At 37.2% G+C, this 26,957-nt stretch overlaps 1 protein-coding gene and 1 non-coding gene across 5 annotated transcripts in view; both read right to left on the bottom strand.

The window, feature by feature from the left end:
* LOC108050469 (filamin-A-interacting protein 1) overlaps positions 1 to 26,957 on the bottom strand; it is a 79,737-nt gene that overhangs the window by 21,602 nt on the left and 31,178 nt on the right. The window contains exons 1-4 of one of the 4 annotated variants that reach the window (XM_017132168.2): positions 21,342 to 21,469; positions 18,730 to 18,884; positions 6,593 to 6,730; positions 1,599 to 1,757 (exon numbers count right to left, since the gene is read on the bottom strand). In XM_017132168.2, coding sequence (XP_016987657.2) covers positions 1,599 to 1,757; positions 6,593 to 6,730; positions 18,730 to 18,884; positions 21,342 to 21,454 — 565 coding nt within the window. In that variant the 5' untranslated portion in view covers positions 21,455 to 21,469. Of the gene's footprint in view, positions 1 to 1,598; positions 1,758 to 1,865; positions 2,108 to 6,592; positions 6,731 to 8,449; positions 8,915 to 17,741; positions 17,982 to 18,729; positions 18,885 to 21,341; positions 21,470 to 26,957 lie in introns of those variants that run through there. The other 3 variants (XM_017132169.2, XM_044460335.1, XM_017132170.2) reach the window with 3 other exon arrangements.
* Trnag-gcc lies at positions 4,836 to 4,906 on the bottom strand. Its single transcript has one exon. It is a non-coding gene; the product is annotated as a tRNA-Gly (tRNA).

Here is a 26,957-nt window from a genome sequence, read left to right on the forward strand (position 1 = left end):
ATTAAATGACAACTTAATTGATCGCTCCCCCAAAGTGGATGGTGTGAAAGCAATAAATAAAATTCGACAAAATAGTCGAACTCAGCGCCATAAAGAGTGTGGGTGAAAACTGATTGCTTCAAGCTCTGTGTCTGTGCTAATATTCCCACAGAAAAAGGCGAAGGGGCATTCAAAACATTTAACAAACAATTTAACTTCAAATAAGCCAAAACGCTGCAGTGGCTCGAAAGTGGGGATGGGGGTGGGGTGAAGAGTGCTGCGGGGTTCAGTGGAGCGTACACCAACGCCCAGTATGAAAAACAAGAACAAAAAGCACTGTGGCAGCAGCTACAACTCGCTGAACATCAAAGCAAATTTCGTTAAAGCGCCATAAACAAGTTGTGACATTTGCAAACGGAATAAAGGGGGAAATTCTCCCAGTGTTGTGTGTGGGCCATTATTTAGAACCACCTGCCAAGTGGGGGTCATGCACACGATTATGTAAGCACTACACACGTATGTATGTATGTATGTATTATATGTGCGGAAACATGGCGAGTAAACTTAACCAGTAAATTCACTGGCTTACTCAACTGCTGAACGGGCTGAAGATAAAGACCAAAACTGATAGGCGAAAAGGAAGTAGGGGAGTTTTGCCACTGAAATTGAATTGAATGGCCAAACTTTGAAGATATATTGGTAACCACTATTAGAAAACAGTGCAGACTGGGCTTTTCTTGAAATATTTTCAATGCAAGTGGTTTTTAGTGACTTTAAAAATATAAATAAGAAAATAATTTCTTTTGAGTTTTCTTTTCATTTACCTTAAGTAACTGAAAATTACAATTATAATTTTTTTATGAGATGGTCTTATTTATATTATATACCTTTTCTTGACTTTCAGGTGAACTAGGAACCATCAAGTATTAAATAAGTATACATTTTAAGTGCCACCCTTGCCAGTCATTACTGTATTTGCGGGCGAAGAAGACCAACAAGTTAAACAAGTCGTATAGACGAATTCCATAAAGATAATCACCGCCTATTAGTGGCATTCTGCCCAACCCCAGTGCATCGCTAGCTAATGTATATAAATGCTTTATATGTATATAGCCCAATGCCGAGCCCACACCAAACTATCACCTTAACTATTAAAATCATTTAGAGGTGTGCTACGCATTTGACACCAGAACAGGTGGCAAGATGGAACTAGACAACTGTGCAAACGCGTGTGGCAGTGGCTAAGTCCCTAATCCGCAAATGGCTAATTAGCTGCCTTAATATTAATTACAAAAGTTGCCTAAACTCTTAAGCTCCAAAAACTGTCCCCAAGAGAGCATTTTGCAATGGACAGGCAAACTTATTTCATCGGCCATTGTGCCATTGTACCAAATTTTTTTGGACAGACAAATAACTTTGGCGGCACGTTGAGAAAAAAAAATTAATTTGATTTGAAATAAACTTGAATTTCGTATGCTTTCACTTCGTATCTTTCGATTGACCAAAAGGGAAATAGGAAATAAGTAATGGGGTTACAATCAATTTGAAGTGCTCCAATTTCGATTTCCCTTCGCGCGCGTAATTAACTTGTTCGAAACCATTTTTTATTTGACACTTACCCTCGGAAACGCCGACAACTGAGGGGCTTTTAATAATCGTGCCTGATTTAAGTTTCGCCGATTGTGGCTGCTTGTTTGTGGTGGCGGATTTTGTGGCCACTCCTTTGAGGGGTGTTGCAATGCCAGCAGGGCTTCCCGAAGTGCCATTCAAACGTTTATCTGCAATGATAAGTGGGAAAATCTCTCGTAATTTATTTAAATTTGTACGAACACTTAAATAGCGCAGCATACTTTTAGGCCTTTGCCACAATAACCGATAAGACTCACTTTTTATCTCGTCGTTCTCATCATTTTCTTTACTTTCATCTATATGACTTTTCATTAAATTTTTACTGCCAAAATGTTTGCGAAAAAATCGAACTAAACCCATATTTCCGCTTGTCCTTATCTCTATCACTCCAAACGCCCCCCTCACATTCGGAGTATGATAAAAAGAATAAAAACGTAAGCCGGAAATGTACTTTATTAATGTGAAAATAGGCTAATAATTCTGATGTTTTGTATGTTCTATTTATTCGGAGTGTGTCTATTGGGATATGAATTTTTTGACTGGGCCTGCTGGTTCCAATAATTATGATAAAATTAAAACAAACAAATTCCCGCTTTCTGGCTATCAATGCACTTGAGTTCACAAATGGCAGGGAGCGCAGAAAAGGCAAAAATCAGAATCTGAATCTGAATTCAGTGGAGGAAATAACGATCCCGAGCCGCCGCTGGCCGCCCAGCATGTCATAATTTGACCAAATTAATGAAATCAAAAGAAAACCAGTTTGCATTTTCAGGCTGCAACGAGGTGCACAAGGTGCAAAACGGGGAAAGAATGCCAGTCGCAACAGAAACACCTGTTTTAGAGCAGCGTATAAGGTGGCAAGTGCGTGTGGCAAGCAGTGCATAAAGCAGTACATATGTTGCTGTAAGATCACAAAGTTGCGGTGGCAGGAGAAACCTTGCTTCCTAAACTATAAATAAATTCAAGTCTTTATATTTTAAGAAATACAACATAAATAAGGAAAACAAGCTTTTGTACTTAAGGAGTTAAGGACTTAAGAATATTTTATTTATTATTTGTATTTACATATGCAATGAAAGGCTGCTAATGCTTGAACAAGCAGTTTATCGAGTGGAAATGTTGGCGAAGAGTAACAAAGCAGTATGAAAGAGCTAAAATGTTGCTAAAGATCTCTTTTAAACATATGTTAGATCTCTTAAGTTGAAAACTCTTAGTTCATCAACTCTTTGGCTTCTAAAGCTTTCTCTTAACTCCATACAGGTTTCCTTGAATAATTAGCATAATTTGCTTCTTTTTGTATTCCACGGACAGTGCTGTCCACAATCGGTGCACTATTTTTTAGACCTAGCTAAGGTACATATCCTAAGTTATGTTAATTTTTTAAGAAACTAGGAAAAATAAAAGGTAAAAAATTAGTTCTCCATTCTTTAATTTTAATAAGCTTTTCTCGAAGTATTTTTGCATGAAATACTCTGGTTTTATGATTACAAAAACATTTGAAAAGAAAAATAAATATAACGTGCCTGCGTGGCATTAGCCTAACTTCACTTTTCAGTGCGATTCTTTTATTTTTGCTAAACGAAAATAATGCAATGTATTGGTATTAAGCAAATTTGAAAACTATAACATATATATAAGTATTTCAGTACGTAAATTAGTTTTTTAGGTTTAGTTGGGGGTTTTCCTAAGGTATATACAAATACAAATACTTTTTACATAGGGTGGATAAAAAGTTCCACATTGTATTACCTAGCTACGTACTTGGGTATCAGATCTAGGTACTCCCCAAGACCGTCCGCAACTGACCTCACGGCCACTCGGGAACCCGTATCGAATCTCCCATATTGTCTCTGGTAATTCTCCAGCTCGTGCTGAAATCTTTTAGCCCGGTTGTCACCGATTCGGTTTCAATGCTAACCGCAAAAACAAAAAGGCAATAAGGTAAAAAGGAAAAATAAAATAAAGCTAAACAAACCAGCGCCAGAAGCCATAAATGGCTAGTACAAGTCTAGGCGGCAAAAAACCGGACAAGTACAAACAATGGAATTGTGCAGGCCGAAAAAAGAGTTTACAATGCCACGAATGTCAATGTCAGACGCGAGTTGTGAACTTTCAAGCCACGATACGGGGAGTTTACCACCCATAAAGAATCTCAGTTATCCCAGTTTTATTCGGCTAAATCATATATCGAAGTCCATGGGCAATTACCATTCCCAGTAACCGGATTTCTTTCAACACTCTTCGATTCAGGTGCGTGGGCAGCCTATCTGAACGATACAAAGAGGTGCGAAAGTGCCGACGACTCAATCGATCTTGCGCAATTATGCCAATAATCATTTGGGTGTTTTCTTTTGGCCAACCGGCAGACGTGGGCTAAAGAGTGTGTGTGTAGTGTGGGCTTAAGACCATCACGTTTTGCCCCACAGATGTGTCCAGTGAATACTGAATAGTTTTTTGCGATTAAAACCGATCAAATTAGCTGGAATCGCGCTTCATGGTGGGTGTGCTGAAAAGCAGCGAACTTTGGTTAATAGAACTCCTGTTTATCAGTTGCAATGGTGTCGAGGTAAAAGAATTTAAGGCACGTCTTGAAAGAAAACTTCTCTAGAAGCTGATTGAGGTATCATCACCGTTGGTTATTAGCTGCAATTGTCTTGTTTGTTTCCCAGCCAGTGCAAAAAACTCATATTTAAATACTTCTCCTTTTTGTTTTGATTAATCTTTGGAGGCATTAATTGCACGAAATTGCATGTTGGCTAAGTAAATCTTAATTAGTACAAGAAATTCCAGAAGAGAGCGTGAACCAAGCACAAACAAAGCTTGTTTTTCCCACTTTAAATATGCAAAACACGTTTCACCATCGTTTTTCATGCTTTTCTTTTGCTTGCAGTCAATGAGAAAATATCGCGATAAGCATGTGCGCTCTGCATTCCCTGGACAATGATCACTGTGATCGGGAAGAGGGGCTAAAGTAATTTTAAATTAGACTCTTTCGCCGGTTACTTTATAAATAGAATGCCCCACAAGGAATTCAGCGGAGGAGGCATTTTTTTAGCGACATTTCGAGCAATTTAGCAACATCTCGGCAGGCGAACACAATGAATTTCCCTATTAAGGCTAATTTATGCAGGCCTGCAAACATTTGCATGACCCGGGCACGACCGTAAAAAAAATAATGAAATCCGCACAGGCAAATGCGACGGAATAAAAGAAAAAAAAAGTTAATTTGCATCGGCCGGGAATCGAACCCGGGCCGCCCGCGTGGCAGGCGAGCATTCTACCACTGAACCACCGATGCTTCGGTGAAATTGCTCTGCCAAAATGTCCTCTTAAGGCTTTTATAAACTCCGATTGCTTATAATAGTTCAATCACAGCGGATCTAAAATTTATTAAGTTTAGTGTTTCAGTTTTCCATTGCCCCACTTTCCTATCTGCAAAGCAAATGAAAATTATGGGGTCATCGAAATTCTACACGAATAGAATAAGCTAAAGAGAAAAAGTTGATTGAGGCTTGTCTTTCGAAATTCGTTAATTGCACATGTGGCAAAACTGATTTGATTACTATGCTGCAGACATGTGAATTATGCTAAAAACTATTGTTGATTGCTACCAACTTTAAACTGATGAAAGAAAAAAATAATAAAGATGTCTTTTAACTTTATTTAATTTAAACATCACGATTGTATTCAAATAGTAACTCTACATCTTTAATTGCACAATTTATTTATAAACATAAATACAAAATAATATTTTTAAATCAATTGAGAAATAAACTCGTTTAAAAATTCCTTAAAGAAGTTTAAGAGGCACCCCCGATGAAGCAATGTCCAAATGTGTGTCATGTATCTTTGCAACAAATAAACTCCCCTGGACATCTCATCACAAAAAAAATCAATGAAGCAATCAGTAACTTCGGGCAGTTTCCACCGAATCAATTACCACACTCATTTCAACTTGATGATGACTCACAAGGAGTGAGTCAACGATGCCGAATTTGCGCAGTATTCAAAGGCACACATTGCACAGAAATCGCCAGGAGTTTGGGGCAAGCTGCGAGGAGCCAGAAGCCTGGAGACATAATGTCACCTCAGCAGCTGTTGTCACACTGCAGCTGGCACCGATTTTCCCCAGTTTTCCTTACAGCCAACTGTGGGAATGGAGCGCTAAATTGTTTTCCCTCCAACTAAGCATAGCGGACTCTGGGAGCTGAAACACGCCCTCAATTGAAATATAGCGACTTCATGACTTGGTCCAGTCAAGATACGACTCTTCTACGGCAAGGGAATGGGAAGGGGGCGACCAGGTGGACAGATTTAGCAATTCATTGAGGGCAACAAGTTGAGCATTTCACCTGAGCGATGATTTCGCATTTAGCCAAGTATTACTCCTCTGAGGGAAAGAAGGGGCGTGGCGAGGGCGGCTCTGGACAAAAGTTGACACCTTTCAAGGGGAATTTCCAAGAAGCTGTAAAAAGACTTTTAAGTCTACAAACGGTAAGAGAGTTGTTAGAGTTTTCGTGGGACTTCCAATGGGAGAGCTCAGAGATACTAGTTTGGCCGGTTGGTACAAAGGCACTGTTCAATAAATCTTTTAAAATGTTTTAAATAATTTGGTAAATTTCCCAAGCAGATATAATACATATATATAGCTAAGCCGTATTCTGAATACATTTTTAGGCAAATGCTATAACTAACACTAATTGTTAAATCATCTATATGCCTCAATAATAACTTAACAATTGCTTAACCAAAAACAATCCCCATTTGTCTCTCTTAAAAATTATTTAATTTGTTAAAGGAAGTCGAAAACAATTTTTTCAGGCCGTGTAAATATATAGAATATATATTTTCGGTTAGGCAATGTTAAGAGCGTTTTTAAACAAATCATTTTGGGACCAACTCAGTGAGTTTGCACCCCGAAATAAAATGGCTACAACTATTAAGTTTTCAACATATTTCAACTGAACCGAATTTCTGCACTTACGTATTGAAGTGGGCGTGGGAGTGGCTGATGATTTGCTGCGCGTGGATTGACCCTTGGTCGTCTGCTGAGTTTTTGGTGGCGGTCCCAGATCGGTTGGCGATATGCTCAGATTGCGCACATCACGCTTTTTGGCAGCTCCTGCAAAGAACAAAAAGATGGGGACAGATGAACAAAATGCCAGGCAAAATACCATGTCGCTCCCTACAATCAATACGTGAATGATGCGGATGCGGATGCGTAATTTATGCGCAAACACGTTGCCATGAAACGCAAAGCTTTAAAGTGTCTGGGTTGGGTTGAGTTATGCACTCGGATTCCCATTTAATAACTCAAAGGCAAAATCACACTTGTTTTCCCCCATCAGCTGGGGGTCTTTTTTTTCGGCAGGGAACGCTATTTGCATTTTAACGTTTTGTGGATTAAAACAAAGCGTTTCCATAATTGAAGTGTCTGCCCCAGCATGTACACAAATAAAGGGTGAAATTATATTATGCCAGTGCAGGCATCCATTAGTTCTCAATGGGAGTGGAGTTCCACATGAAAGGCATCGAATACGATTCTGGTTGCTTAGTTTCTCAAGTGCACTTTAGTTTTGGTGCGGATTCATTAAGACATCGCTGGCAAGTACTTCAAACAAATATTAATTTCAGAATTTAAGTTTCTAATAGTTTGAATGGACTTAAGCTAATAAAGATGTGTAGCAAAATGAAAATCGTTTGCAGACAACTTTCTTTACGTTTCATACTGGTTAATCTAATTTTCCACCAAATAGTTAGCTATCTGGCCTGGCTCTCAATCATATTTTATGCTCTGCCTCGTACTAATCAGCTTCGATTCACGTTAACTTGGGGCCTTCTTAACGACCCTTTATTGTTGGTCTTACCAGGCCATCTTCAGTTCCAGTTGCCCAGACTTGGCACTTGTTAGCCACTATTTGTGCCCGCTTTAGGGCCAGGTAATCAACAGAGCCAGCCAGAGCCGGGAAAAATGCATTTCCGACTCGACCACAGAAGCGGCGGCAATAGCAGCTGCTGCTCGGACAACGTAATAAATTTTATCTTTAGCTGACGGCTAATTGTGCTGGACATGGACATGGAAATAAAAGTTGCACTCGCGGCTTAGGCCAAATGGGAAACTTTTATCTGCGAAGAGCGTTGCACCGGAGTCACGTAATCCTTTTGTGGCATATCGGGGATGATAACCGTGCTGCAGCCACAGACAGCAGTTGGAATTTCGAAAAAGTTTCAAAGAGGAAAAGGATTAAGTTTGCTGACGCTGAATGGAATACGTGAATTGGTGGGCTTTTGTTGAATATTTAGAGGATTAAAGTTTTTATATTTAAATTTTTAGAGTACTTTCGCTAAGGCCACAATAATATAAGCTAATAATTATATTTTGGCCTTCATTTTAAAGTAAGCATTCATATGGAATAAAAATTACACCTGTTTGTAATAATAGGTGTAATATTATTCATAATTTGTTTCAATATTTTATGATTAAAAAATAAAAACTAAATTTAACGTTGCCACAAAATCTCATCGATTGAAATCAGTTGAATTTTTATATGATATATACATACATACAGTTTTTTTTGTCACCCCCGATTGAAAATTCTACAAAATAACACTTCAAAATAACGCTTCAACTTAAATTTGTAATAATTTTGTTAGGTAATACGAAAAATGTCACCAAAAACTGTTTGTTTTGGAAGGTGCAAAGACACCATATCTTTTGGTAGATGCTTACACAACTCTGTCTCTGTTTACATTACAAGTTAATGCCCTCGACGTGGGCTTATCCCAAAACGACTCGAGTCATTAGCATTTATTTACCTCTACCGCCCAACACCCCACTCACCTTTTGTGAGGCCTTTGGAGGCCCGTTTGCCAAAACTGCCGAAGCGTTCGCGTTCGATCATCTGACTGTGGATATATCGCTCGGAATATGAACGCGACAGTTTCTCCTTGGAGCTGTGGGCCCCCATTTTGTTAGATTTTTTTTGTGTATTTTCTGTGATCCACGTAAGAGTTTTCCTGCACGGATGCGACTGCAAGAGAGTGTGTGCTTGGCTCTGATCGATATCACGATTTCGAATTTCACTTTCACAGGCTCTCGATTGCTACACCCGCGCACAATCTCCAGACGTCGGCGATGGCGGCAAATTTAATTTGATGTCGCTGACAATTCCCGCTTGAATGCATTTTGCTTTGTTCACTTTTTATACTTATTTTTTGTTTGCAAAACTACTTTTGCTCTATGATTACCACAAGGTTGACATTATAAATTGTCTTTTTTTTAATAGTTTTTTCCATTTATTTCCCTCTGCAGTTGACAATGAATGGATTTATAATGGTTAGATTTAATTGGCGGACATTAACCAATTCAATTAGCCGCCTCATTAAACTGACTCCCCCTCAAACCTCACATTTTCTGCTCCCTGTAATCCGATTTAATTAAATTATTGTTAATGGTGCCATCCACGGGGCGCTTCAATTTTATGGCATTTTCCACATAGTAAAAAAGTAAAAACATTCCAAGAATCACACATTCAAATAGAATAGTGGCCTGTAAAATATTTTCACGATGCCAACAACCTAGACACACAAATCCGAAATAGACAAATACTTAATCGGCCAGACATGAAAACAATTTTATATTTAATTGACCGTAAGGCTCTGGTGCAACAATTTATTATACCCTTCAGGAAGTTATGCTAACTTTGGCAAGGTGCTTACTGGAAATACAAATTAAACAATTTTTGTAAACTACAAATTGAAAGCAGTCTTGTACAAAATAATGTGTATGTCTTTTTCATTTCAGATATTAAAGATATGGTCCAAATATATATTCTTTAAAAAATATAGGGTATTTGAAGATTAGGCCACCCAATTTATACAGTAGTATTTATTTTCTTTATTTTTTGAGTGCAAAAATAAATGCGCCTGTTTGTTGGACTAACGGCTGGCGGAATTTCGCAACTAGAATGATAAATGATCTAAAAAATAGAATACACTCTATGCGACAAAGCGACCCCGATATTTTCGCCACGGGAAAAGCAGAGCCGACCGAAGCGAAGCGAAGCAGGTGCATTGGACGCCCAAGAAACTATTGCAACACAATCCAAATAAATCTTCGAGTGGAGGAAAAGTGCCTACTCCCCTCTCCGAGTTTTTCCCCGACTTTGCACGGCAGTTGCTGACAGGTTTGAATGTCATCATAACTTAACAAAGGCGAGCCAAAATGAAACACAAACCGAAATGAGCTGACAAATTGCACGCTATGATTTGTGGCAGAGCATTTGAATGTGGAGCAGCGGCACAAAAAGAAACTGAGTGAAAAAAATTGGAAATGACACACGTTTCCCAGTGGTTTCAATAAAAAGGGAAATTCATGCTGGCACAGTGGTTAAGCTATAGGCATTTCTTGAAAATAGCTTAGGGAGGTTGAATAAATCAAAAAGGATTTATGACAAATTGCACAACAAATTGAATAATAAGCAATACCAACTATAAATTTGACAACCGCATTTTATTTTCCTTGCCTGATTGACTTAAAATATAAGAAAGACTTAAATATTTAATATTATGTTGTCACATCTTTGGCGAATTTGAAATATTTATAATTGAAAAATAACATTTCGGTATTCGAAAGTTTGTTAAAAATAAAATTGATCCTAATGTTAAATCGTTCTTTCTTTGATGTAGTATTTAAGACAACAAAATTCTACCATTCAAAAATATATATATAAGCAGCTCGTTGCAACTTTCTCCAAAATCGAGCATACCCGTTTCATGTCTGGGATCACTGAGTACAAAATATCCCATAGACCCAGCACAACCTCATTGCTATGAATAGCATCGGCGCCCTCTTTAGTTTAGTCAGTTCGGTGAGTTTAGTCAGGCCTGCAAATGTCAATCCGACCAGGCCAACTATAATTAGCCCGAAATGCAACACAGAAAGGTGTCAAATGTTCGGGGATATTTAGTGCCATTCGAATTCATTGTTAGCTCCAAATTTAGTCGATTGGAAAACTTTGGGGAGCATAATTCACATGACTTGGCACATGATTCAATACCAAATGTCACATGCCTCAAATGCCGGAAGTTTTCCACCACAAAAACAAATGTGAAACGGAAGCTGTGGGATAGTCCTCAAGGGCAACTCGATGTTGTATTGGTCGCAGCTGCTTTTATTTTTATTCTGTTGTCATTCATCTGCGAATGGCAGCTGATGAATCCGAGTTTCGCCAATTGCTGCGGGCCCTGTTAAATTTAATATGCAAAAATTGAATATGACTTTCAATTAAAAGTTGGTCGTTGCCGCCGTGTGGGCGTTTAAATATTTTTCATTGGCAAGCTTTTCCCCAAGCGGGTAAAAAGCGGCGGAAGCTGGAAAAGCAATTAATCGAGCTCGCAGTTGAAGGCGCTCGGAAGGAACTTTCCCGCCAGGACAGCATAAAGGCGGAGGTGGGCATAAATCTACATAATTTAACCGAGACAAGTGCAGCGAAAATTGTGGAACCCAAGAGAAAAAATATGACGAAGTTTCTGAATTAAGTTTGAAGCCAATAACCTGTGTTTAATTCTCTTTTTAAGCTGTTTTAAAATAAGGAAATAAATTAAAATTGAGATCATTGTAAATAGTAACCCAATTCCCTGCTTTAATTCAACGATCATAAAACCTAAATAGAAAAAGAAAAACAGTATGTCTGTCAGCCCAAAGACCCATTTAAGACAGATAACGCTTAATTCCATAAGCCATAAAAAAAGCCTACAAAAGATTTTATTTCCTGAAGTCCACGGGTGGATATAAAGATTATAGCTCCCAATATTACGACCAATAATTCCATTTCGATCTGTGGACGCAGTGGACCAAGTTATTAATGTGGCAGCAACTATCGTAAACTACGGGTTCGTTGTACTCAGTGAGAGCAATTATGGGGGACTCCCGGTTCGGGCAATAAAAATTAACAATTACCAATGCAAAATGAAAAACAAATTATCATATTTTTTTTTATAAATGTGCATAAATATAAAATGTGTGCACCCATTAAAAAATTACAAACAGTTGGGGTCTGGGCATGCAAAACAGTGAATGGAAACTGAAACTCCTCCCATCGTCTGCGAAATACTGACCACTAGACCCCCGCAGATGCGAATATAAACAATCGTTAAACTGACAGCAAACTGCGGAAAACTGCATCAGCTGCATATAATGAAATGCTGCCATTAAAATGTTCAGTCGGCCAACAACTGAGACTCACTCGTAAACCCAAATTTGTATTTCTGTTTAAATTGCCAAATGATGTCATTGAAATTTTTGTATTCCTCGGTATTTGCTCCAGTAAATTTAACAAAAAGGGCGCTGGGCCAATAGATAAATATAGAAGATGGCGATGGCATAGTTCTTTAAAAGCGAGTGTGTCTAATACCCTGTAACCAGAAAACGGATCAGCAAAGTATATGAGAACCAGAATGGAAAGATAATCGAATGATGATTCATAAGGCAAGCGGTTTACAAAACCACTTAAAATGGGGTTAATTTTCTCTAAATGATTTTAGAAAGCTAAAAGAACCGATAAGTTAATTGGAAAGTAGGGAATTTTTAATATGCTGATACTCAAATAGAATTGTCACGCTTATTGCACAAACTTCTAACATTTTACTGCCCATTTATTCCAATAAAATATTTAAATAATAACCCAATTAGTTAGCGTATTCTAATAAAGTTTCCATTTACAATTTCCATGGCCCCTGAGTACACAAACTGTTGGATACTTTTATTGCCTGCAAAAACGAAAAAGGGGAAAATGGGAAATACAAATGTGAATGCGCTCATAATGCAATTTTATTTTTAAAACGCTGTCGTTTGCCCCCTGCTTTTCGTTTTTGGTGGGACGGGGTTTATTTGCCAGCTAATTTTTTTCCTTATTTCTTTTTCATGTGGCACACTTTTTCCTCTGACTGCCGGCAGGCAAGTGGCGGCGATTTGTTTTAAAAATATTTCCATTAGACAAAAAGATAAAGTGAAACTATACATAACAAAGTTGCATATTTATTATTCAATATGAATATTTTGAAATATTCATTAAGAAACTGAATATATTTATTTGTCCACAAATACGATGTGTTTTTATTTTTGGTTAAGCTGAATAGTATGAAGCTTAACTATCGGAAAATCCAAGGATTTTCTCTGTGCGACCAATCATACATACACAGTGAACGTCTGCACTGCATATGGGCTAAAATGCATTAGGCCAATGTGTGAATTTCATAAGCCAACATTTGCCTCGTTTTGACAGTACAAACGCTAATGAACAATCCCTCTGTGGGCCGACGTCTTCTTTCAGTGACGACAGCAACCTCATTCGTTGTCTAATTGAGCTGTCGACATCGCTTCACCTTTAATTTGGTCAAATTGCGCAAATTGAGTTGACAATTCTATTCTTATTTAAGAGTAAGTAACAAAGACTTGTCTTCTCATCATTCATTCATAAACAAAGACACATAACTTCTCTGATTATGTGGGTAAATTAATAAAAAGAATAAAGCATATTAAAAATATTTTATTATATTATTATTTTTTTTTAAAACAATGGCTGACTTTTTCTGGATGATAATAAAGTTTTATGATATTTTAAAACATTTTTATATATAGTCTACCCACAAAATACACTTAAATATTAGAAATCAATCAAAACATGTATAAATCAGTGAAATCAAATCAATTCGATTTCTGATCTAAACGCTGATCTTTTTGAAAGTAGAAAAAGTTGCGTCGTCATTTTGGGAGCCAAAACGAATTGCGGTTAACGATTTGTTGTGCACCTGTTAAAACAGTCGCCCAGATTTCCATTGGACAAACAATAGTTTGTTGAGTGCTCATGTGTGTTTTGGTCCGCTAACGAGTGTGATTATTGACGACGGCCTATGAAATGCTTTCGGCTGTCTAGTAATATTTTTTAAGCGACCGCACGTGTGACCCCCAAAAAGAAACTTTGGCACCCAACGGGGGCCAGTGGGTTGGGTCATTAAATAACCATCTGAATGACAATTGTCAGTGTTTAGCACTTATCCCATAATTTTTTCTAGCGTCTCGAGTTACGTGCACGGCCCACAGGAAGTGTGTGGTAAAAGTTGAGCGACTCTAACGACACAATTAATTTATTGAGATAAGCTGAGACAGGGCACTAAATGCACTTTACGATTCCGCGAAGAGCGGATCCATTTGACCAGTTGAGATCCACCAGTTGACTCATTCGGATCTTTAAGAGACGCTATGCAATCGCTTATTCCGATATGCAAATTAGCCACGAATGCGTGATGAGGTTGATGTTGTTTGATCAGAGCTTAAAAGCATCGGGTCTTTGGGGGTCTCATCTCATTTCCTTGTCTTTCACTCGTTAACAACTCAGCAAGAAAACAACATTCGGCTTTAAATGCTGCGATCAATCAATCACGAAATGCAGGTGAATCTAAGAATGGAAAACTCAATGGAAAATTACCAGGAAAATACCCTATAAAATGGAGTATTAAAATAAGCAAGTAATTCAGTACTGATTAAACTTATGTTGAAATTTCATCTGCTAAGTAAACTAAAATTGAAATAAAATCAATTCAACAGAAACTTTAATTTAACATAACTATTTTTTATATTTAATAATATAACATTCAAAACATACTCTTTCTTTATATAGCTATTATTTTTTTGTTTTATTATTTTAACAACTCGTTAAATCTGACAGCAGCAATAGAGTCCCGAGCGTTTGTGGACACGCTAGAATTGAAAAGCGATATATGGTACATGCAACTATAACAACCCCAAGCATTTCAATCTTCGTTAACATTATAAACACATCGGCCGCCCAGTTTTCCGTTCAATTTAGTTAGCTCTGAATGGAATTGGTTCAGTGACCAGAGGAAATTTGTTTGGCCGGCACAAACAGCTGATTTTTTGGCCCGGTCTGCGGACCATTTTTGGTCTCTGTGATTGGCAGGCACATGTTCACGGCATATAAGCGCTTCATTATGGCAAAATGAAAAGTGTTTCGCCTTCGTTTCTTATCCAACAAAAAAAAAAGCCATAGGAAATTATGCAAAAAACATAACGAAGAAAAGAAATCAAAGCGGGCCTTAGACAACAATACACCTTACGATTGCATCGATCGAAAAATATCAAGTGAAAGTTGACAGCTATCTAAAGATATTTTTTTAGATGTTGTTCCTGAGGTGAGATTGCATTGGAATATGAAAGAGTATCAATTTTTTGGGAGGTGCAAGCAATTATGGTAATCGAATTATGGCCAAAGGGTATAGGACTGTAAAAAAATGGGAAAGTTATCGGGATCGAAGATCATTGCAAATTCGTCGCAGTGAAATTTAATCTATTACCCAGACTTTTATAAATCAAATTTAATTTAAGGACTCTTTAAAAACATTTAATTCAAAAAAATCAATGGCGGTACAAGGAGAAAAATTTCTATAAATAAATACCTTGTTTCTTTCTTTAGAAAAACTTATCCCGCGGTCATTTCATGCAGAAAAATTCCCTGATTGAAATTCAGCTTTTTTGCTTTGCGCAACCTTCACTTCGAGCAAAGTTGGCAAATTGAAAAGCTGCCGCAATACCATTTGAATGCATTTCATTTTGTTGCTTTATTTGGTGGTGCTACAGTTTTGTTGTAGCTGATATTTTGCAGCATAATTTTTACAACATAACGCCCACAACACTTTCTCGCATAGTTAAGCGAATTATACAAAAAAACAGCAACTGGAAAAAATGCAAAAAAAGCAAGAAAAACGAAACGAAACACACAAAACACAGAAAATGAAAGAAATATTTCTGTCTAGCATTATTTTGCAATTTCCCACATAATTATTAAGCGCCATTGCAAGAGGGAGACAGGGAGAAAGAGTGAAAGGGAGATAGGGCGAGGTAGAGCGAAATGAAAGCAAACAAAAGTTACTGCCGACTTCTCAAACCAACTCAGATACACTACAAAAAATTACTATGCAATTGATATAGACGGAAATATATGCAGGGAATTGTAAATATTTAGAGTGGTTTTTAAAAGATGAACTAGATGGGTTTTCTCTTGGCCTTACCTTATAAAACCTTTATATCTATACATTTTTTTTAAAATATCAAACATCTATCAAAGTATTTTCTTTTTTTTTAAGATACAGATAAAGCCTATTCTTCCCCTTTTGTTTAGAAAATATAAAAATATATACAAAAATAAAAAATTTCTAAACCTGTAATATTTAAAGTCATAAAATTGTTTCCCGTGCTGAGACAAAAGCTGAAACCGAGACCGTGGGCCCCAGGAGTATCTTCTTCCCCACCGAGGCAGCACTGTACAGTAAATAATAATTTAATGCACGGCAAAGAGGAGAGACAGCAGACAAGCCGAGCAGAGCAAAACAGAGAGATGCTGAAAAAATGCAAATATGATAATAATAATGTAAAAAAGCACAAAAGCATGCCAGCACGTCAAGTGAAAATTAAGAAAGAGTCGTTCATGCTACACAGACAGACGAACTCAGATAAAAGCTGGGAGAAATGCACACAGATACAAGCACACACACCATTAAATGTTGGTTGTTTTCTAACAACAGACCAAAGAGAACTGTCGACTGTCTGATGAAAATTATAGCCTCAGCCAGTTGTGGAGGAAAATCAGAGCCAGCGGCAGAGTGGAATCAAAGAGACCTGATCAAAACCAGTAGACAAGGCCGGAAACAGGTGTCGTCTTTGGAGGTAAGAGCATGTAGGGAACCCTGCAAAGCCATCAAGTTCGGAACACATAAATAAGGTCTTAAGCATGCTTAACCCAAAACATGAAATATCCGTTGAGCGGGCATTACGCATTTAAGACATTCCGCGGAAGCAGTTCTTAACGCCTACAAATGATTTCCCCAACAAACATAAGCGGATAAGTGATATAAAAGTATTCTGGCATTCACAGTCTGAAACTGATTGTAATAACTGGAGTACTTACAAAACCAGCAACTCTACAAGTCAATCAGATTTATCTGTTTTGTAAAAACTTTACAAAATTAAAGATATTACTCAAATAATTCGTTTCATATAAAATTTACGTAATTTAAGCTCTGTTGCTAATAAAGTCTTTGCTTGGTAAAAAAAACCAAAACTTAAGTCTACCATCCTATTAATGACCCCAGGTGGTGGCGGTGATCTCATTTAAATATTCCGCACACCCAGATGAGCCTCAAAAGAAGCTTATAGTCTGGCATCATTATATTCATCCCATCACCCTCGACTTAAGAATTCATTATGGGATTTCAGTACGCGAAACTTTGGCAGCTGGACAAAGGTAAGTCGGATAGAAACCCCCAGAGCTTCCAATTGAATGCCGATGAATTCTGATCCCGAAGTTTCGACGAGCGGCACGTTTCCAACTGCCATAGGTAAATGAACTCTTTCCCCACCCCTTTTTTCACCTGGCGGATTGGATTCTCCTTCTAGACAAAAGCTAACGGTAACCGGGTCTAGAGAGAGAGAGAAAGAGATTTTGCGGCTTCGCAAAAGTTCGTGAGAAAACCAAGGCACAAACTGTAACAAAACTGATTACGACCAACATAATTTATGGCCAGCAGAAGCCCAGAAGAATTCTTTGTCGGACTGAGAACGTAACAAAAAAATGGAAAAGGGAAGCGAAGCTTGGAGCACCCACTGATTGATTGATTGGACCTCAAAGTTAATGCGGTTCTTATTCTGGAAATTCTGTATATTTTTTTTGTGTACCTACATACTTTGGGTATTCAATGTCAACACGAAAAAGGCGAGGGAGCAGCGAAATAAATACCAAATTGAAATACACAGAGATGACGTCAAGAGCCAAGGTAGGAGAAAATAAAACCCAAATGAATGCAGTCAAAGGTGGTTGGATGGGTTTCGAGTTTCAGTGGTCAAAAGTGAGTCTGGAAATGCCAGACGATGCTTTTGTTTCAGTTGAAAACATTTTACACTCATTTAAAAAAATAAATAAATAGCCCAGCAGGCCGGCATTCGATGAAAAAGAAGGAAAACCTGTTTCACAGTCGGGTTAATAAAAGTTTAACGAAATAGGGGTGCAAATAAGGCTTTTTAGGGGAGTCAGTCAAGGCAAAAACTATGAATCATTTACGTTGACTTTTGAGCCGGCTTTAATTCGCAGCCTTAACGAATTTTATTTGTTACGCTCAATGATTGATTTTTGATCGCACTATCACACTAAACACTTTGGGCCTTGTTTCATGACCAATTTTGGTAATTATTTTCCCCTCGAACACGAAGCGCGATCTAATCAAGATCACGAAGAACACTGAGAACGCGAAGAACGGAGAACGAGCGGCACGTTAGCATTGAAAACCCGCCGCCAACTGAAGATACAAACTACAGGCAAAAGCCAAATGCCGTTTCATCGATACCAGATACATTTGTATTTACAACTTCACACACACTAAACTCGCTCTTTGCCATGGAATAAAACGCTTAGCGAGCAGCTGGCTGCTGGTCGTTGAAAAGCCGGTTCGCGGCTTAAAACTTTGAGCATTCTACTTGGTAGTTTTTAAGTTTGGTTTCAAGAAAACTAAGTTTATTTCGCTGTGAGAGCTAGTTTTTTGAATCTCTTAGGTTGCTTTTGTACATGTTGCAGCAACATTACCTGCTTGGTCATTACCTGCTTGGTCACACTGCTTGGCACTGCTTGTGAATAAGCAGGTGAGATCAGAATGTTTTGAAATAAAAAGCATACTTTTAGGATGGCTTTTAAGTAAAACTTGTGTAGAATAGGTTTTTTTTTTCGTCGAAAATGGATTGCATATTTTCTTTGGGTTCCCAGTTTAGTTAAGTTAAAAACATATCAGTTATATCAGATTAATTTATATCATTATTAAACCCAGAACTAAAAGTAGTGTGTATTTTAATAAAATATATTTTTGTTATATTAGTCAGGGTCTTAATAATGAGTTAAGATAGACGTTCCATAATATAACTAAGAATCTCTTTCAAACAAAAATAAATTGAATGAAGCAAATTCTTTGGTGAATGATATTTTAAGGAGTTTCTCAATTGCTTCCACTATTTGAATAGTGTATTAAAATTTGAATAATATTGAAATTTAGTATACTTACGCAGCTGAGTGTTTGCCAATAGCTTCGGTGATCCGCTCCCAGAAACAGAGGACGTTGCCCGAGATGTTGTGCCAACAATTCCGCCACCGCCGTTGCACATCAAACTCAAGTCGCTGTGCGAACTCTTGTGGCTGTCCTTACTGTACGAGCGACCACTGTAAAGGAAGACAGAAATCAACCATTAGTTGCGATTTCAAATTTATTACTCAACAATTTACTTCTCAATAAGACGGCCAAATTGCGCCTTCAAGAAACATAAAATTAATTCAGTAAAAATAATCCCATCAAAAATTAAAACTTTTTTGGTTGGTCATCTTTTTTTTACTTCTTTCTACCAACATTTTCCGTAACTTTTCCAACAATCTCAAAACTTTGCAACGCGGCGGTACTTAAAAATTCACAAAGCTGTGAAATTATTGCAAGCATTCTTCAAGCGTCGCTGAGCAATCACAAAACAGAAACAAACAAAGATGGTGAAAATTGGAAAATCAATTGGAAAGACGCGTCAAATTTATTCACTACCTCTTTACATTAAGTGGGTGAAATTTCCTTTTCGTCGCCGTTGTAAAACTATTTTTAATTCGCTTGCATTTTTTTACGAACGACTTCCGCCGACAGCTCGCTAATTGAAAATTTTACAAAAATAAAAATGGAAAATTTTCAGCAGGAAACAGCACAAAGAAAAAACGAGAGTGGCCAAAAGGAATTAGCATTGCCAACTGCGTTTCCGTTGGCCGGCAACATAACTATAATTTTTTCGCTCATCCTGCAATTGCAAAAAGTAGTTTGTCGTTTGTCCCAGCAGCCGAAAGACATTTTTCACTATTATTTATTTACTCTTTTTCCGGCGAGTGCTGCACAACTTGGAAAAACATTAAATACCATTTCTTATCGCAATTAAATGCAATTATAAACAGTTGTTAATGCGTGCGTACTCAAGCGATCATATTGTCGTTGGTTAGGTTTTTTTAAGGATTTTAAACTATGTCACATGGCTGTTAATAAGTCTCAAACACAACAAGAAATTTATAACTGAAAAAAATAGAAGTTACAGTGCATAACATTGAAAAACGTAAGTACACTGTAAGTTTCCATTTCCATCTAAATGTATATGAAATGTATTAACTAGATGAACTTAATTTTGATTTAAATCCTCATCTCAAAACTTTGCCTTTCAACCTAGAGTACAAATAGCATAGGTAACTTCTTTCCTAAATATTTTTCGCGAAAACTTTTTTAACTTGAAAACAAATATTTATTCCAGGCACAAGAAAAAAACAAAGACGCTAAAGAGTCGAGTATAAGTAAACTTTCCCACCTCCTAAATCAACATTACTTCAGAATATTTAATTTTTTTGTCGGCAACTCGACAAGCAAAATAAAAGCGAACACAAATCAATTTCACTGCGAAAACTATGCCAAGTCATTCAGAGTTTTTGCACCGAACATTGTTTACCGGCAAGCCCAGCTACCGTTTGGCAATACATTATTTTCACTGCCAAGGTTTGCTTTCTGTGTCACCCGTGTTGGCCATTTAAGGCGCCGCCTTGGCCATTGCAAAAAATAAAAGAGCCAAGCCCCAAAGAAAAGCGAACACTTCCGCCAGTAAGAAACGAGTTCATCAGTGCTGGTAACAAGTGTTCGTAATAAATGTGGAGTTTTAAGGCATTATTAAAGCCCAGAAAAAAGGGGGGAGGAAAGTCAACGACTGACCGGTAAATAGATTTAATTATGCAAAACGTAAAACGAATCCATCGACACGCTGAAAAATTCACTCAAGCGTTAAACATTGGCGGAAATCGAGCGAGAGAATCGATTGAGTTTGCCAGAAGGAGAAGGCTATTCAGATTACTCGCCTTATAAACAAATTGTACATTTTTAATAGCCCAACGAGACGATGTGGCCGTGTCTTCGCCTTAATCCCGTGACGTAGTTATAAATATTTATTAAATCATCTCCATTCCAACCACAGACAAACTGCAAAAGCGGTCGACGACGAACTGAGGAGCTGTTGCAATTGCACTGGTTTGTAATTAAAATGCATTATTAATGAAATGCAAATGTCGAGACATTAATGAAAGCGATAGGGAGACGAGCAACCAAATTCAGCACATGCGGAAGCACGTATACTCTGGCTAAGGAAAATACCTCCAGGTAATATCTAACAAAGGTGTAAATATATATTTTATAACGATGATATATTATACAAATATTCAAGAAAATATAGGAATAAGGTATTTAATGGTAATCCCTATCTTGTTAAAATAATGATCCTTTATATTCTGAGAATAAAAAGTGATGGAAAGTATTAAACTAGCTGACATTAAAAGTGTAATTCTTTAGCCAAACAGAAACTTTGATATTTATAATTTTCTTAACATAAATTACAACTGTATTGCAATATACTCGACACACCACTCTTCCGATATACCCTTATTAAAATGGGGAACTCAAGGTGCAATAGACAGTCCCAGAATATATACCCAACGCTATAAGGGAATGGCACACACAAAATCCCACCCTACATTTTCACCTGTCGTGCGATTTCCCGATCCGAGTCCACACCTATGAGTCTCATTTGTCAACGCTTCGGGTTGTGCAATCACGCTTACCCTTTCACCGATGTTGCCACCACTTTGCAGGTAAATTTCTGGTCGGGACGATGATATTTCACGGCGTTTCCGTTCCAAACCCCGCCAGCCATCAGGGTCATTAGTGTCAGCATTCCCTTCCTTTTCCAGGAGTGTGCAATATATGATAGTTTCGCGTACGTTTTAGGTCGAAGTTAGGTTTATTATTATTTTAAGCGTTTTAAGAAAAATTAATATACAAATATATAAGGTCACTTTATTGGATATTGTTTTGACTATAGGAGCAATGCTATCTTTTGTTTTTAGTTTGCAAAGAAAAATATGTTATATTGAACACCTATAGAAATTTGCCATAAAGTTATGTTTGGGACTTTGCCAGGATTTCACTTTTACAATTACAAACTAGAAAAAAACATTTTCTTTAGTTTGATTATGAAAGAGCTTAAATTCCACAATTGTATGCTACTTCTGCAACCTGGGTCAGGTTTTATTGCACAATTCCCACAGCAATCCGAATCCCCTTTCTCCTTATAACACTTGTAAATGTTCACTTTTACAAGGTGACAATTAATTCCTTCTTTTTTTTGCAAATAGATGCCACCGGCTGCATTTTAATTGCCACAGCAACGAGGATAGAGACAACATTAAAAGCCATGACAAAATCCATAAAAATTCTGACAACTGAGCACCTATTTCCCTATTGCTTTTTCCAGCTTTTTGTCGTTATTTTTTGTGATATGGCACTTGGCCAGGAAAGCAATTGATCTTTGCCCTTTCGCTTGGCGAAAGAGTTATTCAAATGCAAAAAGAAAATGACGAGGGCAATTAAGCGACTTCCTCTCTTCGTCAGCAAAAGCCGAATCAACTTCGAATTGCAGTTTCCTCAATAATTCGTGGTTATTTCTGTGGCAGCCATCCATCTATGTCCATCCCTCTGTCCTCTTGCATATATTATGCAACTGTTTGCCATCTCCCTCAATTGCAGTCCGAGCAGAAACAATTCGTACTCTTAATGAGCTTCCATTAAACTTAATTGCAGTTGGAGTTCTGTTTGCTATCTGCTTTGTTTGTACATGCAGATGGCAGTGGGAGAGCTGAGTTGGCTTTATGATTGGTGAGTTGGCTTTATGATTGGTCGTTGGCAAACTGAAATGCATACGTTCGAGGAATATAGTCCCCCTAAACAACGGATTTCTTCCCGACTTTTGCGGCATATTTCATTTAATTGAGATTCGCCCAGTACACGCACTGCGTCCAGGGATATACACAAAATATGCAGATTTCAATATTATGTCTTTAAAAAAATAGGTAAAAACTGAAAAATAATTATTCTTACCGCACTGGTTTTATATTTTAGATAGGCTCGCACATTTTATATAAAACAAACTAATAAACTTAAAGAAATTATTCAAAAATTAGTAGAACTAGTAGAATTCCCAGTCGAATTATATTTGAGCCGGTAAATTATGATTATCGATAAGTCCTCTTTTGGCCAAAATACAACCGAAAAGTTGGGTATTTTAATTGCAATGTCTGAGTGCCTTTGAATTTTAAGCTCACATTGAAGCATTACATATACATTTTGTACTGGAGTATTCCTTTTGCATACTTTCACTTGGTCATAGCCAATTTGATTTAATAGCAACTGCCACTGATTGCACTTCGCGGTTGCCCTCTTAACCTCAAAAGAATGTTCTGCGAATGTAGAATAATTAAATTGTTCACTTCCTTTGCGGAGAACGGCACAATGAGTTCATTATGCGAGTTCTTGCACATTTATTTACGGTTTTTATCATGCGAAAATTCTCATTAATCAATTCTTTTGTTCTGGAAAATAACTAGGTGACCCTTTGTTTTTAATTATGCTGAAATATAATTGCTCCACCCACGACTAATAATAAAGATTTCAAAGAGTGAAATGGAATTTTGAGGAAGGCTCAGGAAAAATCTTTGAAATACTTGTATTTTACCATTTATTCGATTTCACGCAAAGTAAATTCTGTGGCAACAACCAGACTAACGACTTCACTAGACAAGCACAATGAGTGTTTTAATCTAACCAACCAAACCAGACGAGAATCGGGGAAAACAAGCAGCTTTTGTTTAACGCATGAGTTATTAATGAACATTAGCACTATTTGACGTCGTTGCAGACCTCAGACGACAAGCCATCGTCACGAAATGGTAACAATAACGACACTCAACTGGAGTGCAGTGCTCCAAAGTGGTCGCAATGAAGCCGGAGACACTCAAGCCGAGAACTAAAGAACTCTAATGAGAGTCGACCCGAAGCTGAAGTGGGTTTAAATCAGTTTAAGTAACTGGAAGTAGAAGTGGCCCACTTAGTTTAAATTAAAACAAATCTCAAGCTAATTTTATACACCTCAACCTATCAACAAATGGAATATTTCTCTTTACTTATTTTAATGATTTTTATACAAGTACATGAAGCTGACAACAAAATTTAATTTTAAGTGTGTAAACGTAGGATTAAGCAATAATAACGTTTTATTTTAAAGTTAGTTTTTAAATTCACATAGAAATAGGCTTTAGTGATAATTTTATATAAAATGTATCCTGTTTTATAAGGCTTACAGTCAGGGCCCAAAAAAAAGAAAAATATGCGTTGCCTTGTTCCAAAAGTGGAATGCAGAAATACAAACAATACTGTATTTCTATTGTGTTTGTAACTTTTTTGTACACCATTATTTATTTGATCAGTTTGTTAGGCTGAGCCCAGCAGTCTCAAACACATTACCAAATGGCGAAGACTTCTCTTGGGAAGAGGTATTACAAACAACGACAACCACTCCCGCCTGTTACTCAAGTCTAATGACTCCGACTCATAAATGGGCATATAGACTGACTGACAACCTGCTCAGTCGCTGTGCCACACTTTTTCCTATACTGCAACATTTTGTGTCATATATGGGCAGTGGGATATACTTTACAATAGCATTGGGGTTAGGAAACCATTGCAAATAGTTGGATGTTTAATGTTGGATGGGAAGACAGCACGCTATGTTCAGTGATTCAATGATTGAGATATACACTTCACAGAGAGCCGACCAACCGCTGAAATGTGCAAATTGCTGGGTGTGCGATAAGAAATGTAAATGTTGTGTTTCCTATTTTTTTTTTTTGTCTGGAGTCATCATTAGTTGAAGGCGATCGGGAAGATCTATCGTTGACTTCGTGTCTGTTTTCATTAGAGGCTCTGTTCTAATTTTTCTTACAGCTACTTGTCACTTGAATGTGGATCAATGGAACGTAACAATTTCAAAGAAATAGTTCCAGCCAAGCTTTACAACATTTTTTTAAATTAAAATAAAATGCGATTATTAAGAGTTATGTCTGCCACGTTATGAATGCTGTTTATAAGATATATGTTTCACGTTTCCAAAATGTCTGTTTATAAGATATATGTTTCACGTTTCCAAAATGTCTCTTTCTGAAATAACATAGAAAGTTTCTTAACATTCAAAAACAAACATATTAAGATTGCATCATTTTCCCCAAGGTCTTATTTTCCTCCTTAAATTCCAATGCACGAAATTAATGTTGCCATAACAAAAGAGCAAAAAAAACATTAAAATTCATATTCGTCGAAATTGCGGTCAACTGAGGAATTGCTTTATAAATAGCAATCCAGCAAAATATTAGCTTTTCCCCGCGGACTATTCGTTGTAAGAATTATTGTTATTCTCCAAATTGTTTGTTTTCCAAAGAGAACGCATACATTTTACGTTTGAGTGCAAACAAAAACAAGAGCCAAGTTCGACCAATGTGGAATAGTTCTTGAGGAGAATTTAGCACATTAGCGCACTCGACTGGAACCCCAAAACGGAAATCCAAGAAACGCTAAAAGTGTCCATTAAAAACATGCATAAATGTATTAATTGACATACAAAAAAATTTGCTAAAATCTTCCTCTTTCCATGGAGAAGTTGCCCAACTTTGGATACAAAGCAAAAAAGCTAATTGATTCTGGGCCTCGCCAAACGGCGCCGTTTTGCTTGAGTGCTTCCTAATATTTTCCAACAATGTACAATGGACGAAGCTAAGCGTAAACATTTCAACAACTTTTTGTATGGCCATTTCTGCGGCGAGATGAAGAATAGTCGAACAAAAGATAGTCGAGCTCTGATTAAAGTTTGGTTTAAGCCCCCTTTCTTTGATACACCATGAGTATTTCCATATTACTATATGATGGAAAAATATCTCCGATTAGTATACTAACTAGACACTAACATTGTTAAGAATATGCTTCAATTCAAAATGTAATTTTTAAGACATTTGCAGAAAACTTAAGTGATAATTTGTCACTTTTCAACAACATATGGTAATTAAAGACCTTAAAAATAATAATTTCTTTAGTCAAAACTCGTTGAAATCTAAAAAAATTCACGAATAAAAATATTATAAACCAAACTTATGTTAGATAGTGTTCTGTTCACCTTGCGGATGTTGCCACATCCACTCTCAAACACCGGGCAACATAATTTGTGTTGCTTCGTATTTCGGAAAAGCCGAAAACCGAAACAAGTGTTTTCCACGGCGTTGCGCTTCGTTTGGAAAAGCGGCAGCAGCGGTGGAGCCAAAAGATGCATCAACATTTTGCCGACAGTCCTACTTTTAAATATAGAATTTGAACTAATTTCGCTTGTTTTGTTTTTTTGTTGCATTAGTTGGGATGGATTCTGTACTACCACCGATGATGTTTGCTGCTCTTTCGGCCACCGAAACTTTGTTTTTTTCCCATGCTTTTTTTGCCGGGTCTGTCGAGCGAGAAAATCGGGCAAAAATAGAGTTTGGGCCACGCTGGGTTGAGTTTTGTTGAGTTAGTGCCGCGGATAGATGGGCCGCTGATGTCGTTTATAAATAAGTCATGTGATTCATGAGTTGGAATTATTTGTCTGTATATTGTAATACGAGGCATTGTGCCCTGCTTGTGGGCCAAGCAATTCCCTTTGCTATTTCATGTTTTATTTTAATAAGAGGGAACATTTTGGCTGCGGGACCGGAGGAGTTGATGGGCGTCTAAGTGGCTGGCTAAAAATCGCTTTGAAGTCCATAGGCCACAGATATGGGCATTACTATATCATGGCTAGCCGCGTGGGCGTCTAAGTGAAATCGAATTGGGGTAGGTGCACTTTAAGCTAATGGAGTTTATAAAATACCGGACATGTTTATTACCACGTTTATTTATTTCAAGGCTAGATGTAATTAGTAATATGTAAATCTTATTCATTTTAAGATTTAAAATAACTCCTAAAGAAGTATATTAAAGCTCTGTAACATCAACGCATTTTCAACCATTAATTGGCAAGTTTCACTTTATTGAATAAACTTATATAACCCATTGATAGTTTGTTTGATGTACCCATGAATGACTTTCCTATTCCCACGCACACACCAACAGCTACTTATTTTCCCATTCCATAGAACACACGCAGTGAATCGATATTTTCCTCAACTCTTGATACTTTCACGATGCTCAAAAAAAACCGACAAAAAAAACTTTAAATGCAACCAAATCACTTAAGCTCATTAGTTAATATCCAATTTATAAAGAAGCAAAAAAGCAACGACAAAAACTTAAATCGCTTTAAGGCAGCAAGAAACAATTAATCAAAA

This window comes from Drosophila rhopaloa, unplaced genomic scaffold (genome assembly GCF_018152115.1).
Source record: "Drosophila rhopaloa isolate 14029-0021.01 unplaced genomic scaffold, ASM1815211v1 contig_2, whole genome shotgun sequence".
NCBI lineage: Eukaryota > Metazoa > Arthropoda > Insecta > Diptera > Drosophilidae > Drosophila > Drosophila rhopaloa.